This window comes from Coregonus lavaretus (genome assembly GCF_964263955.1).
Source record: "Coregonus lavaretus genome assembly, chromosome: 18".
NCBI lineage: Eukaryota > Metazoa > Chordata > Actinopteri > Salmoniformes > Salmonidae > Coregonus > Coregonus lavaretus.
The window spans coordinates 29,680,039-29,695,877 of record NC_140005.1 but is presented as its reverse complement, the minus strand read 5'-3'; the positions used below and the strand labels follow the sequence as shown (position 1 = coordinate 29,695,877).

The 15,839-nt window shown below is 48.1% G+C and overlaps 1 protein-coding gene across 2 annotated transcripts in view; it reads left to right on the top strand.

Annotated features, from left to right (window-relative positions):
• Positions 1–15,839, top strand: part of LOC311145388 (homeobox protein Meis2-like) — a 79,199-nt gene that overhangs the window by 52,652 nt on the left and 10,708 nt on the right. For both annotated transcript variants that reach the window (XM_084181611.1, XM_084181610.1), the window contains one exon: positions 14,785–14,861. In XM_084181611.1, the coding sequence (XP_084037737.1) occupies positions 14,785–14,861 (77 nt within the window). The remainder of the gene's footprint in view (positions 1–14,784; positions 14,862–15,839) is intronic.

Here is a 15,839-nt window from a genome sequence, read left to right as displayed (position 1 = left end):
AGAGCCCTGTCATCTGGGCCTGTGCCTCAGCCTGTGATTCAGCCACTGTTAGAAGAGTCCTTTTTCGTTGAGGGAAGCCATTCATCTTTGCACCCAGAGGCTGCCTTGTTTCATTAAGGAGCCCATCCAGGCAGACAGATGTGCTCGCCACACAGCCCTGTTGGCCTATGCAAGAGCGTGTATTAACCCACAATCCTTTGGGGGAGATGAATAGGCTAGCGGTCCTCCACGCCATTTTCCCTCCCTCCTTTCTCTCTCTTCCTGCTCCAATATGAAAAAGTAATGAAGCCTATGGAAAAGCAGTGGAAGGCGAGCTCTCTCTTCATGGATCATTTTAAGTTATTTGGATTCAAACCGAGAGGGATCTCTTTAAGGCACAATTTGAGTGGAATTAAGTAAATAAAAGTGGAGTGCGCTGTGGAGAAAGAAGAAAAAACAGCGGTGACTGTAAAAAGATGTGTGTTTAAGCAAAGAAAACCGTACCGAACATGGAAGGAGGCTGATGTTAGCAGATGTTAGCAATTGCAGCACAGGCCGAGGGATTCCTAGTGTTAGAAGGGCTCCTAATTGCCATAATGGACCTGGTAACCACTGACAGTAATGGAGTTGTGGGGGAACCATCCTTAGCACCTGGAATTAGGGGCCGGGGCCATCACCATCACCGGCCTGGTCCGCTTCAAGATGTCCATTGTTGATTTTAACAACAAGATGAGGCCTTCTCCCACCGACCCTCATCCCAAAGCCCATCCACCTTCCACAATCTACTATCCTTCATCCACCTCTGTCATCCCTTATGGATGAGCTTTCCTATGGACGCTAATATCCGACCCCAGTCATTCCACTGTTGGTCCTGGTATTGACTACACCCATTGTCCTCCACCAGTGTTTGAACTGGGGGCCTTGGGGGGGGGGGCTTAGGGGGGCCTTTTTTGTGGGGGCCCAGGCAGAAAGTTGAAAGTGGGCCTGTGTGTCTGTGTTTGTGATGAGCTGGGCTGGGCTGGCTGGGTCACCTCTGTAGTGGTTCAGCCTGCCTGGTGAAAGGCAGTAGGGCGGCAGGCAGGGCGCTGTGGGGGAAAATGACTTCCTGAGACATTATCATCAATCACCAGACAGGTCAGCTAGTTAGGCCCCTGATCCTGCCATCAGGAGGGGCTGGGAGGAGAAGAACAGAGGAGAGGAGAGGAGAGGAGAGGGGGATGGGTGGAGTAGGACTGGAACGGTAGAAAACACCAGTTAGGTCGAGAGCGTAGAAGAGCGGAGTTCCCATATTGGAAGTCCAAGTTTGGGGTGGTGGTCGTGCTTTGGATCCCCCCTCTCCATTGGAAGAATAGGTAGTGGAGCTACAGTCAGTACTGTACTGGAGTCATTACTATAGCTCCATAAAATACCCTGCCCCTGCTGGTCAGTCTCCACTCTCTCCACAGCTCAATTGACTCATTAATTATTCCACAGTACAGGCAGAGGGGTGGTGGCAAATATAAAGAGGGCAAGAGTGAAAGAGAGAGAGAGAGAGAGAAAGAGAGAGAGAGAGAGAGGGGGGGAGGGCAAGAGAAAAAACAAGAACAGCTGTCTTACACCTCCAGTCGGCCTCTTTATCTCTCTCTCTCTCTTTCAACGAAATAGAGAGAGAGGGAGGGGCTTGGGTTACCTCAGCGAGCGGTTGTGTTACATTCCTGAGAAGGGAAGGGGTGAGGGAGGGGGAAGAGGAGAGGGGGAAGTGGGGGGTGAGGGGAGAGGGAGGGGTGTGGCTCAACGAGTTGTTGAAAAGAACACAGTCGCTTGTCAACAGCCTCCGTGCCGGGGAGCCATCGTGCCTTGCTCTAGCCCCAGAGGTTAATGACCCTCCCCTGCACTTTAGGGTCCGTGTGTGTGTGTGAGTGAGAGAGAGAGACCACCAAATCCCCCAGCAGTTCCACAGAATATGGTGCGTGAGAGAGAGAGAGAGAGAGAGAGAGAGAGAGAGAGAGAGAGAGAGAGAGAGAGAGAGAGAGAGAGAGAGAGAGAGAGAGAGAGAGATTGAGACTCTGCATGCAGAATTCTGCAAAAATATCCTCCTTGTACAACGAAAAACACCAAATAATGCATGCAGAGCAGAATTAGGCCGATACCCGCTAATTATCAAAATCCAGAAAAGAGCCGTTAAATTCTATAACCACATACAAGGCAGCGATTCCCAAACCTTCCATAACAAAGCCATCACCTACAGAGAGATGAACTTGGAGAAGAGTCCCCTAAGTAAGCTGGTCCTGGGGCTCTCTTCACAAACACAAACAGACCCCACAGAGCCCCAGGACAACAACAACAACACAATTAGACCCAACCAAATCTTGAGAAAACAAAAAGAGAATTACTTGACACATTGGAAAGAATTAACAAAAAAACTGAGCAAACTAGAATGCTATTTGGCCCTAAACAGAGAGTACACAGTGGCAGAATACCTGACCACTGTGACTGACCCAAACTTAAGGAAAGCTTTGACTATGTAGACTCAGTGAGCATAGCCTTGCTATTGAGAAAGGCCGCCGTAGGCAGACCTGGCTCTCAAGAGAAGACAGGCTATGTGCACACTGCCCACAAAATGAGGTGGAAACTGAGCTGCACTTCCTAACTTCCTGCCAAATGTATGACCATATTAGAGACACATATTTCCCTCAGATTACAGAGATCCACAAAGAATTCAAAAACAAACCCAATTTTGATAAACTCCCTTATCTACTGGGTGAAAAACCACAGTGTGCCATCACAGCAGCAAGATTTGTGACCTGTTGCCACAAGAAAAGGGCAACCAGTGAAGAACAAACACCATTGTAAATACAACCCATATTTATGTTCATTTATTTTCCCATTTGTACTTTAACTATTTGCACATTGTTACAACACTGTATATAGACATAATATGACATTTGAAATGTCTTTATTCTTTTGGAACTTCTGAGTGTAATGTTTACTGTTAATATTTATTGTTTATTTCACTTTTGTTTACTATCTACTTCACTTGCTTTAGCAATGTTAACATACGTTTCCCATGCCAATAAAGCCCTTAAGTTGAAATTGAATTGAGAGAGAGAGAGAGAGAGAGAGAGAGAGAGAGAGAGAGAGAGAGAGAGAGAGGGAGGGAGAGAGGGAGAGATAGTGAGAGAAAGAGAGAGAGAGAGAGAGAGAGAGAGAGGGAGAGAGGGAGAGATAGTGAGAGAAAGAGAGAGAGAGAGAGAGAGAGAGAGAGAGTGCCAAATCCCCCAGTCCCACAGAATAGGGTGCGTGTCATTGCTTGTCTGTGGCAGAGGTCAGACAAAAGCCTCCAAATCCCCTTATTTCCCCCCTCCCTCAATCACTGTAGTGGATAGTCATACACTGAGTCACTGTCACTGACTGACTGTGTGTGGATTAGCATAGGCCTCTCAGTGGCAGAAAGTTAGAGAGAGAGAGAGAGAGAGAGAGAGAGAGAGAGAGAGAGAGAGAGAGAGAGAGAGAGAGAGAGAGAGAGAGAGAGAGAGAGAGAGAGAGGAGAGGAGAGGAGAGGAGAGGAGAGGAGAGGAGAGGAGAGGAGAGGAGAGGAGAGGAGAGGAGAGGAGAGGAGAGGAGAGGAGAGGAGAGGAGAGGAGAGGAGAGGAGAGGAGAGGAGAGGAGAGGAGAGGAGAGGAGAGGAGAGGAGAGGAGAGGAGAGGAGAGAGTGCCAGCAGCCAGGCAAAATGGCCCATTAGATTTAAGGAGTAAAAGTTCATCAGCTTTGTTAATGGCAATGTATTTAAATGAAGTATGAATTACCCAGCTTTTATGGAGTGCTGAGAGGAAACTGGAGTGTCTTATGATCTAATGTTTTAGTGAGCTCTGCTGGCCACTCAGGAGAGGAGAAGAGGAAGAGGGGGAAGGAGAGGGAAGGAGAGGAGAGCAGCGGTCAGAACAGAAATACACTGCAAGGTCCCCTGAGTCCTTCGCCTGGACGCCTGCCTGATTGTCACTAACATGCGTAGCTGATCGGGTTAGCCCAGAGACGGGGACGTTTGTGGCTTCCAGGCTTTTTCTTCTTTGCGTTTCATTAGTTAGGAAAACCGGCGGCATGCATGAAAAAAAAAAGGTCAGCTACGATCGTTTCTGATTAGGCTCCCGCTGCCCCTCACACACACATGCACACTCCATACACGGGCATATGCACACACGCACACACACACACACTCCATACACACACACTCTATACCCTCACACACACTTCCTACCCTCACACACACACACACACACACACACACACACACAGACACACACACACACACACACACACTCCCCACCCTGGTCTAATAAGCGGTAAGCTGAGCTAGCTGATGGTCATCCTCCCATGGGGCTGCTGGGTGGCTGCCAGCTTCCTGCCTGCTTTGTCAGTGGATAAAGCCTGTAACAAACGAGGGGCCTGTAGCCAGGCTGGGCCAGCCAGGTCAAAGGTCAGTACGGCCCCAGGGCAGGATCAGGCCAGAAAGCACTACAGGGAAAGAGAGAGAGAGAGAGAGAGCGAGAGAGAGAGAGAGAGAGAGAGAGAGAGAGAGAGAGAGAGAGAGAGAGAGAGAGAGAGAGAGAGAGAGAGAGAGAGAGAGGGATGGATGGATGGATGGATGGATGGCTGGATGGACGGACGGACGGACGGACGGACAGACGGAGGGATGGAGGGAGGGAGGTAGGGAGGGATGGATGGACGGACAGCCGGAGGGAGGGAGGGAGGGAGGGAGGGAGGGACGGAGGGAGGTAGAATGCACTTAAGAGTATAGCCACGATTAGCCAGCCTAGACCTCTAAAAGCTACCACTCCTCTCTTCTCCACTCCTCTCTTCTCCACTCCTCTCTTCTCCACTCCTCTCTCGTGGAACATTAAGAAAGTGAAAGATCCTCACGGCATGTGTCAGTGAACAGAAACGTAGTTATACACATGTACACACACACACACACACACACACACACACACACAACACACACATACACACACACACACACACACACACACAACACACACACACACACACACACACACACACACACACACACACACACACACACACACACACACTGATGATTGACAAGGAGATATCTTCCTTGAGTCATGCAACCGTCCCAGATGAAAGGGCTCTTCTCAAAGATGTGTGTTTGTGAAAGGCAGAAATGGCATCCTGCAACCGAAACAGACACAACAGGTATGGTGACTGATCAGGGCTTGGCTGTCTTTGTTTCACCTGAGTTGCTCAAAGTGCCTGTGATTTGAGATGAATAAACTTGTGGTTTACTCTCAGCACTTCACCCCAGCTTTCTTCCTCGACTGGGGCCTGAGCCTGAGTGTCTGAATGTCTGGCTGTCCGTCTGTCTGTCTGTCTGTCTGTCTGTCTGTCTGTCTGTCTGTCTGTCTGTCACAGTGTTAAGAGAACTGCTACTCCTTACCCCAGCAGTGTTCAGTCCATTCAGAGAAACAAGGACTTGACATGGTTGCCTTGAACACATTTAGAGTCATTAACAAACAGGAAATGTCCCCTGCAGCTGTTTCTGAACACAGCTCCTCACCCCCTTCACCCCCTGTAATGGACAAATGTTATCCTGCTTTGATATCTGACCCCAAAAAAACAAATAAATTGACATTACAAATGTGCTATAACATCTCCAAATAGGCTTGACATTACATACCTGCCCTGTGGGGTTTTGTTAGCCTATACTAAGTGGTTACTCTGCTGTTGTCGTTGCCATTTCTGAGGCCAACATGGAGTGTCTTTCTGAGAGAAAGAATGGAGACGTCCTGGTTGGGTATGACTACTTAAATACTTACGCTCATTAACTTAATACTCAAGTGGAAGGAGATTCCGTCAAGTGCCACTTTCAGGACCTCATCTAGCATAGGGGAACAAACCGCTTTCTCTTAGCCCCCACAAATTAACCTGTGCCACTGCTCCAAGATAAAATCCCACTCTATTTATTCTTGTGAAAGTGAAACAATGTTTAGAGGACACAATAGAGAAGGGGGAAACTTAGAGGAACTCTTCATGTTAATACTAAGACTCATTCACAACAGACCATGAGAGTCTAGGAGGTGAAGTACGGCCGGCGCTGTATCCCTGTCGTCTGACCCTGTTGCTCTTGGCTTACCCAGAATCCCCTTGGAGGGGCACAGAGATTCCTGGGACACTCAGCGTGTAATAACCTTGTCCTGTTTCACGCAGACTAAATATATTAAAGTATGGAGCAGGGAAGTTCAGGCCCTGGGGAAAAGGACGGTGGGGGAGTTAGATAATGTAGCAGGGTTGTTCAGAGGTAGTTAGATGCATAATGGTGTAATACATGGGACATGTGCGGTCTAGGGTTTGTGACTTACAAGTCCTGGCTTTACTGATACTGTGATACTTTTCAGTCTCCCAGAGAAAAATCCAAGTTAGATAAATTGTGTGCCATTGTAGCAGCACATGAAGAGTTAAGCATGTCTCTTACAACGTGAAGGATTAAGTCTTTCTATAGGGCCATTTTTTCCTTTCCTTTATCCTTGCTTGAGGCTAGAACAGATTCTCTCTCACCTCACCGTTTGGGTACAATAGCCAGGTGGATCTGGACACCATTAAGTTAACATGAGAACTTTTAGGGCCAAATTCTTCCTCCTGTGTCTTTAGACCTTGGAAGCTGCCGCCTGACCCAGGTTGTTAGCCTGTTAGCCTGCTAGCCTGTTAGCCTGCTCACCGATTCCCTGCTTAACAATGTGTGCTCAGGTCATTAAAGTGGTGTCGATGTTTATCCAGCTAGCAGTGGACTGGGCCATTTAGCGTGTAAGCAGAGGCTCCCAATGACTTTATGACAGGCAATAGTGGCAAGTGGTGTGGATATGGGGGGTCCTGAATGATGGGCCAGGGGGATGGGCCCTTTCCCTTTTCACTGGCCCTAGGTGACTGTACCAGCCCCCTAATGACTACCTTATAGACCCTAAAAGTCACTTACAAAGAGTATACATGAATTACTTCACACCCACTGCTGCAAGCTGTGCAAAACCAAAGATGACCACCCTTGCTGTACTGGTATACTGGTACAGTCTTTATAAAAAAGGACTGTAAAGTTAATTTTGCCATGTTAAGCCATTGATGAAGTTTTCACAGGGCAGTACAAAGTGTGCCTGAGTGTTGACATCAGGCTAGCTCTGAGCTCCAGTGCCCCACAGCAGCCAGTTACCACAACAAAGCAGTAGAAAGAGCCTGGTCTGAAAAAACAGGCCAAATTCCTGGCCTGTAGGACCTGGCTTAAAGTGTGAGCGGAAACCTGGAGAGGAGGAGAGGAGAAGAAAGAGAACAGTAGAGAAGAGAGGAGAAGAGGAGGTCAGACTGGCTGGTGTTGAGTGTGGGGAGTATAGCTGCCAGGGCCGTAGAATACGGAGGAAGACAGAGAGAGAGAGAGAGAGAGAGAGAGAGAGACAGAGACAGAGACAGAGACAGAGAGACAGAGACAGAGAGAGAGAGAGAGACAGAGAGAGAGACAGAGAGAGACAAGAGAGAGAGAGAGAGAGAGAGAGAGAGAGAGAGAGAGAGAGAGAGAGAGAGAGAGAGAGAGAGAGAGAGAGAGAGAGAGAGAGAGACACAGAGAGACAGATAGACAGAGAGAGACAGAGAGAGAGAGAGAGAGTGGGAGAGAAGGGGAGAGAGAGAGAGTGAGACCAGGCCCCCTCTGTAAGGATAAGGGGATCATATTCCTCCCCTTGAAAGCGGTGGGGTGGCCGTGTGGTGGAAAGAGAAGCCATGAACTTGATCTGATGATTAAACAGTCCCATCTCTATGGCTGCGGGCCACATCTGAGACCAGAGTCTGGAAAACAACACACGCACACACACTCACATGAGGATCTCCCAAACCACTCCATCCACCTGCTCGCCATATACAGTAAAAGGCTGTGGTAACACCAAGCTCTACCTTCCCCACTGTGGATAGTTTCTTAGATAGTTGATAATAAGGATGTTCTCAAAAATAGTCCACCAGGAGACATACAGTACAGTTCACTGTAAACATCTCTCTCCTCTGGTTGGCTGCTGGGTGTAGGCCGTTACCCATGAGCCTCAGCCCCTGTGCTTGCTCTGGGAGAGTGTGGGAGTGATTGGTTTTTAGCCTCATGGACGTTTAAGCCCAGATCTCGCGTATCCTCTAGAGATGCCTCCTCCCCTCCCTCCCACTCCCACACCTCCTCATTCCCCTCCCTCCTTCACAGGGCAACAATTTGCTTGGCAGGCTCTTGCACCATCTCCAGTGAACATAAATGAATGGTGTAGAGCAAACAGTCTGACTGGCCGGGGGCCAGGAGCCCCATGCAGGAGGCCAGCCAGCGATTGTTGAGCTGAGTTGAGTTGAGGGAGGGCTGGGGCCACAGCCATGGTACCGCTGCAGAAGGCAGTACTACAATACTGAGCACTGGGAGCCAAGCTAACACTCCACAATAGGGCTGCCTGGCCACCCCTTTGATGTCTATGACATGATAACTGTTTTACTTCAGAGAGCAGTCTAGGAGCCACCAGACTATTTGGCAGATTGTAGTCTTATAGAGGGGAATATGGTGGTGTGTATGGTACTAGTATAGAGCAGAGGCTATGGTGTGTGTCAGTGTGGTGTGTGTGTGTGTGTGTGTGTGTGTGTGTGTGTGTGTGTGTGTGTGTGTGTGTGTGTGTGTGTGTGTGTCTGTGTGTGTGTGTGTGTGTGTGTGTGTGTGTGTGTGTGTGTGTGTGTGTGTGTGTGTGTGTGTGTGTGTGTGTGTGTGTGTATAGGTATGGATGGGGTCTGGATTGCTGGTGGATGGTTGTGTGGGAGTGTGTTTTATGTGTGTGTGTGTGTGTGTGTGTGTCTGGCACAGTCTCAGGCAGTTGAAAAGCAACAGAGGTTGAGTCATTGAGTCATGTGGCATTCTTGCCTGTTTTCTCCCTGTTGTCAGGAAGCAGCTTAGTCCCCAGGAAAATAAAACAAACACTAACCTAACCCCCTTCAACCCCCTCCACCCACCCAAAAACACACACACAAACACACACACACACACACACACACACACACACACACACACACACACACAGGGGGGGAGAGGAGGAGAGGAGTACACAGCCACCAAAAACCTTGTCTTTGAGCTTCAACAACAAGCAAGGTTTCAAAAAATATAGGCCTACGTTTCAGCAGTCAAATGTTCATTTTCTTAAAAATGGACTATAATGAAATAGCTAGACTGTAAGATTGTCAATTGTCAGACCATTTGACGTTGTCAGACTCCGGGCTGATAAACTACATCCAACAATTCAAGGAAAAGGGCTTTCATGATGAAATTTTAAAAACGTGCTATCGTGCCGTGCATAGTAATCAAATCATGAGTGATAACTTCAAATAGTCAAATTGGATATATTTATGGCATATCTTTTTGATCTATAAGCAATGCCTCAATCTCATTGTCATTTGTCATATAAATCATAACTGTAATAATATTAACAATGGCATATTTATATTTAAAAAGTGCCAATCTTACTCCAACTCTATGCAGAGTACATATTAAAATGTCATGCTTTTATTTGATTATTTTTATTTAGACTGTGAATATTATTATTATCCCTGCTAGTCACTTTGATTAAAAAACAAATAAGATTGCAATCAATTTGGAAAATATATGAAATCCTACATTTGAATAATACATTGCTGCATAAAGCAGAATAGAAGATCCACGTACACATTATTACAATACGGTCCAACCAAACCCTATCAACACAATAAGCAATACTGTCAAAAATATTTGACACTTAAACAATTATCATGTCAGTTTGCTAAGTGGCGTCTTTATTAAATATTGTTGAAATAAAGATTGAAAGGATATATGGTTTTAATAAGCCTATAGCGACATCGATGGGACCAAATCACACCAATCAACACAACGCAGGAAAACAAAACAAATGGGAGGTTGGTTGGTGGTGTTGCCATGGCGTTGGGGGTAAACAGCCAATGGCCTGTGATTTCCTGGGAGGGAGGGAGGGAGGGAGAGAGGGAGTCATTAGCATGGAATGGGTTTGCAGGACACTGCAACCCTGTGGCCTGGGACTATCATTCATGCCACACTGGCCCTGCTGCTGATGATGTCATCCATCAGCTAGGGTCTGCAGTAGGCTTAGGGTGAAGGGGTGGGGGTGGAGGGGGATAAAGGGGTGGGGGTGAGATGGAGTTGGGATGGGATGGGGGGGGCGAGGGGGGGGTAATGGCTGCACAGTTGCATTAAGGAGGGGTGTTGTAGGAATTGCCACTGTACAATATATGAATTTGATCCATAGCAAATACATCCAGTAGATTTGAATGGATGGGCATGCAGTAGGAGTTGATGGATATGGGATAAGTAGAAGAGTGGTCTAGTGGATGTAGGGTAAGGTAGAATAACTGGTCTGGCAGGGTAGTCTCTGGGGCTAAAGGAGGAATGATGGAAGCCTAGCTCAGCTGGTAATGTGCAGCAACCGCAGGGGCCATTACATTCAGCGCTATCAGAGAGCACAGAGAGCATCACACCCTGTAATTTGGCCAACAGAGCCATCACACAAACACACAAACACACACACACACAAACCTTGCAGTCTGGCAGAACACCATCCACCTCAGCACGTCTCCATCACGAGTGTGTGTGTGTGAATGTGTGTGAGCGTGAGTGTGTGAGTGTATGTGTGTATTGGGGGTTGTATCTGTGGGTCAGATAGTAGAAATTGGAGGAGCGTGGTGGCGGGGTAGTGCATGCTTGTGCCATTAACTGACTTCCATGTAATTAACAGAGCTGTTTCGATCGGAAGAGGCCGGTCCCGCAGTGGACTGGGCAATAAAACACGGCGCTCATTTCTAGGCCTAATTATTTATAGACTGGATGGAGCGCTTTACATTTTGTGGCCAATTCCCTTTTCAGGATATTGGTCGTGGTGTTTGTAACTCGCTCTATTGATTCCATTCAAAGCTAGCTGAGGGAGATTTTCAATAACCTCTTTGATCTCTGTGGGTTTGGTTTGTGTTGCATCCATTAAGAAATCATGTCACACACATGCTTCTGAGGGTGGACAGACATCTTAAGGAAAGAAAAAAACAATCACCAATCAAAAACACTGAATTATTTATTATTTCGACTTAACACATTTGTCTCTTACTCAGAGTATATCTATCTCGGGTTTTCATATTATTTATTTGACATTGGTGATTTACTGTCTTCGATTTTTTACGGAGGAAATTAACGTGAAGAGGTTGCTCAAAGGTCTAAATACCCTTTCTCCAATTTCCCAGCTGCTGTAGACCTGTACCCGCTAGCCTACCATGATGGCCTAGTTCTCTGGGTTGTGTGTACACAGCACTGCTCTACACCCCAGCCTGTATTAGCTCATAGACCGCAGCACTCTCCATTTTGTGTGGCCGTGATTTTCAGAGCCCCCATGCTTTAGAATGCTGCCACAACGTAAAGGTGTGGGTGGCCTGCACTCTCTCAGTCATAGTAACAGGGGGAACGAGAGAAAGAGAGAAAGAGAGAGAGAGATGAGGAGGGGAGGTGGAGAGTGGAGAGGGGGGTGGCTGTAAGCTGTAAGACACAGGCACACGTTTACTGTGTGTGTGCGTGTGTGTATATATACTGTATGTGTGTGTGAGGTGGGGGGTTTGGTGGAGGGAGGGAGGGAGGCTGAGTGAAATAGGATTTTTTAGTGTCGTGTCTATGTGGTTGGGAGTAAATCTCCTTACTCAGGGCTTTTTGCGGCGAGGGGCTTTAACATCCCCACTCTCCTTGATGAGACATCTTTCTTGTTTGTTCAAACCATTCATTATGTGGTGCTGCTGGCCACGGCGTGCCACGGCCCGCTGTATTTATCACCCGGCCCGGCTGACAGTGGGGCGATTGATGACCGGGTCTGAGCCCGAGAGGCCGAGGAAGCCTTAATGCAATGTAAATGACCCACTCCATTTCCAATCTGGCCCTGCCTGCTCCTCTCCCCTCACCTCCGCTCCCCATTAGTGTGTGTGTGTGTGTGTTCATGTCAGTGTTTGATGTGGGTTATGTTCATGTGAAAAAGCCAGGGAAGCTGAGAGTGGGGGGAGAGGGAGGAAAGGTCCTTACTCTTATTACATGTTGTTGTGCAGGGATGAAAGGAGAAAAGCCACGCTCATACGAGTGGAGACACACACACACAGAGAAAACCTGTCTGCCTCAGCAAGAAAATGTCAGCACCTGGCAATCAGAAAATGTATTTCTATGTAAGCACTATCATCTTTCTTTGTTAATGATTTTAGCATATTAAAAGGGACTGCATACAGAAGTAGAAATCAGATTAATCCCCCTTGCAGCCTTGATTCATTATTTGTCCAATTCCAGCCATGTTTGTTATTAATTGAGCACATTCCTAAAATGTTTTTTTCTTCATTAATTTAATTAAAAAGGGCACATTGAGACAGACATTGTTACCTGAAGAAATGTTCTACTGTTTGTTCTACTGATAAGATAGGAAAAGTTATATATATATATATATATTTAAAGAAACAAAGTAAAGGCTGTTGGCAGAGGGTGAAGGAGGGAGGAGGGGTGGGAGAGGGTAAAGGAGGGGTGGCAGAGGGTAAAGGAGGGAGGAGGGGTGGCAGAGGGTAAAGGAGAGAGGAGGGGTGGGAGAGGGTAAAGGAGAGAGGAGAGGGGGAGAGGGTAAAGGAGAGAGGAGGGAGGAGGGGTGGGAGAGGGTAAAGGAGAGAGGAGGGGTGGCAGAGGGTAAAGGAGGGAGGAGGTGGCAGAGGGTAAAGGAGAGAGGAGGAGGGGGAGAGGGTAAAGGAGGGAGGAGGGGTGGGAGAGGGTAAAGGAGGGAGGAGGGGTGGCAGAGGGTAAAGGAGAGAGGAGGGGTGGGAGAGGGTAAAGGAGAGAGGGGGGTGGCAGAGGGTAAAGGGAGAGAGGAGGGGTGGCAGAGGGTAGAGGAGAGAGGAGGGGTGGGAGAGGGTAAAGGAGAGAGGGGGGGGTGGGAGAGGGTAAAGGAGAGAGGGGGGGTGGGGAGAGGGTAAGGAGAGAGGAGGGTGGCAGAGGGTAAAGGAGAGAGGGGGGGTGGAGAGGGTAAAGGAGAGAGGAGGGGTGGCAGAGGGTAAAGGAGAGAGGGGGGGTGGGAGAGGGTAAAGGAGAGAGGAGGGGTGGCAGAGGGGTAGAGGAGGGGTGGCAGAGGGTAAAGGAGAGAGGAGGGGTGGGAGAGGGTAAAGGAGAGAGGAGGAGGGGGAGAGGGTAAAGGAGAGGGAAGGGGGTAGGAGGGGTGGGAGAGGGTAAAGGAGAGAGGAGGGGTGGCAGAGGGTAAAGGAGGGAGGGGGGTGGGAGAGGGTAAAGGAGAGAGGAGGAGGGAGGAGAGGGTAAAGGAGAGAGGGGGGGGTGGAGAGGGTAGAGGAGGGGTGGCAGAGGGTAAGGAGAGAGGAGGGGTGGAGAGGGTAAAGGAGAGAGGGGGGTGGAGAGGGTAGAGGAGGGGTGGCAGAGGGTAAAGGAGAGAGGAGGGTGGGAGAGGGTAGAGGAGGGGTGGCAGAGGGTAAAGGGAGAGAGGAGGGGTGGGAGAGGGTAAAGGAGAGAGGAGGGGTGGCAGAGGGTAAAGGAGAGAGGAGGGGTGGCAGAGGGTAAAGGAGAGAGGAGGGGTGGCAGAGGGTAAAGGAGAGAGGAGGGGGTGGGAGAGGGTAAAGGAGAGAGGAGGAGGGGGAGAGGGTAAAGTGTGTGTGGATGGATGAGTAGGATTAAGATGTCACCTTTTAAACCCCAGTATGTGTGTGTGTGTCGTGTGTGCGGAGCGGAGCGGCTGTCTCCTAATTTGGCCCTTAAAGACATCTGTCACCAGCGATCACTGTTGTTTTGTCATGCTTCATAGCAGCAACAGCGTTGGGGGGGGGGGGGGGGGGGGGGTTATATTGAAGCTGACACAAATAGTATCATTGCATCTCCACTCTGAGAATTACATTTGCAGGTAGAGGTGTTAGGAGAGAGAGAGAGAGAGAGAGAGAGAGAGGAGAGAGAGAGAGAGAGAGAGAGAGAGAGAGAGAGAGAGAGAGAGAGAGAGAGAGAGAGAGAGAGAGAAGAGAGAAGAGAGAGAGAGAGAGAGAGAGAGAGAGAGAGAGAGAGAGAGAGAGAGAGAGAGAGAGAGAAGAGAGAGGGGGAGAGAGAGAGAGAGAGAGAGAGAGGAGACAGTTCCTATCATTCTGTTCTGCTCCTCTCAATGCTGCACTGGCCTCTCAATGAAACAGAAACCAGAGTACCATGTTTTCCCTTCAGACATCTAAGGAAAATAAATGGATTCAATGCAAATCTTCACCCACTCATTTTATATATTGTATTACAATCGGGAGTCTAAGACACTGGAGATTGAGGGGGAGAGAGGCTGTGTGTGGGGGAGGTGTGTTTGAAAGGCTTGTTGGTGGGTATGTTGGATGAATGAGAAAGGAGGGTTATCAAGTTTTGACAAACTTGTTTGACCACCTCTTGACAGGTTTGCACTGATTTGCGCAGTGTGTGTGTGTGTGTGTGTGTGTTCACTGTGTTGGCAGTCATGTGTATGCTTTGTATGTCATGTCTATACATTAGGAAGGGGCGGGGTTAGGTGTAGGCCATGGGAAGATATATCTTCACCTACACAATACATGTTATAGCAGAATACACACAGTGTAATACACCTGTACATAGTCATGACTGGGAGCTACAACGTCCATGCCTCAACCACGACTCTCACTCTCTCTGAGTGTGATACAATATGGGAATATTTATGTTAATCTCTTTGAACAAAGAAACTTATCTTGTCTATCTCTCTGTCTTTCTCTTGTAGCACCCGTACCCTTCTGAAGAACAGAAAAAGCAGCTAGCCCAAGACACAGGCCTGACCATCTTACAAGTAAACAACTGGTGAGTCAAGTCTTCACGTCCTCCCTATCTCCACCACCAGCATCGCTCTGTCTTTCATTTTCAAAAGCCTTCGTCTCCCTCTTCCCACCCGGCAGCCAAGATGGTTAAGACTCCTAAAGGGTGGAAAAACCGTTTATGTACAGTCCCCCCTCCTACCACACCTCATCACACACATACACACACACACACACACACAAACACACACACACACACACACACACACACACACACACACACACACACACCGAACACACACTCTATCTTTGTGGCATCCCTGGATGCAAGCTATCAGGATGTTACGGCTTTATCAGCAAAGTGTTTAGTACTAAGTCACCGGTCTCTGCTGTTTGATATACATGTATTCACTTGGATATGGTTAAAGAAAAAAGTTGAGATCATATGGCACCCCCCACCTTACCTTCCCTTCATCCATTACCAATACCACCACCATCACCACCGCCACACAAGCAAAACCCGCCAGCCGCCCCCTCCCCTTTTTACACATGCTATATGGTGGATTAAGGTTTTTGGTGGCCTGGCCAGCAGTCTCTTTGTAGATGGCTTAGCACATAACTGGGGGTGGTGGATTAAATAAAATGATCACAGAAGCAAAGAAATGATACAGGAATTACGTATCAAAATACTAGCCCAGGTTTTATCTACGGCTTAATTTTGTTCAGCACATTCTCGGGGTGATGTTCAGATTAATTGAACTGACAGCTTCCTTTCAGAATTCCGGAAGGTATTTGCACGGATTTCAGGTCTTACACAAACTTAATTACATGGAACCTCATTTTATCATTCTAATTCCCATGTAGCGAGGGTTCTATTTACAAATGAGAAGTCTCTGCCTTTTATTCGCAGCTTTCCTTAATATATTTATCAAAGGCGGGTTCATTTACAAAGTGCTCTATCTGTTGGGTACAGGCAGGCCGACATTAAGCAAGCTTTTAGGTTTATCACACTCGCAGCCTGACA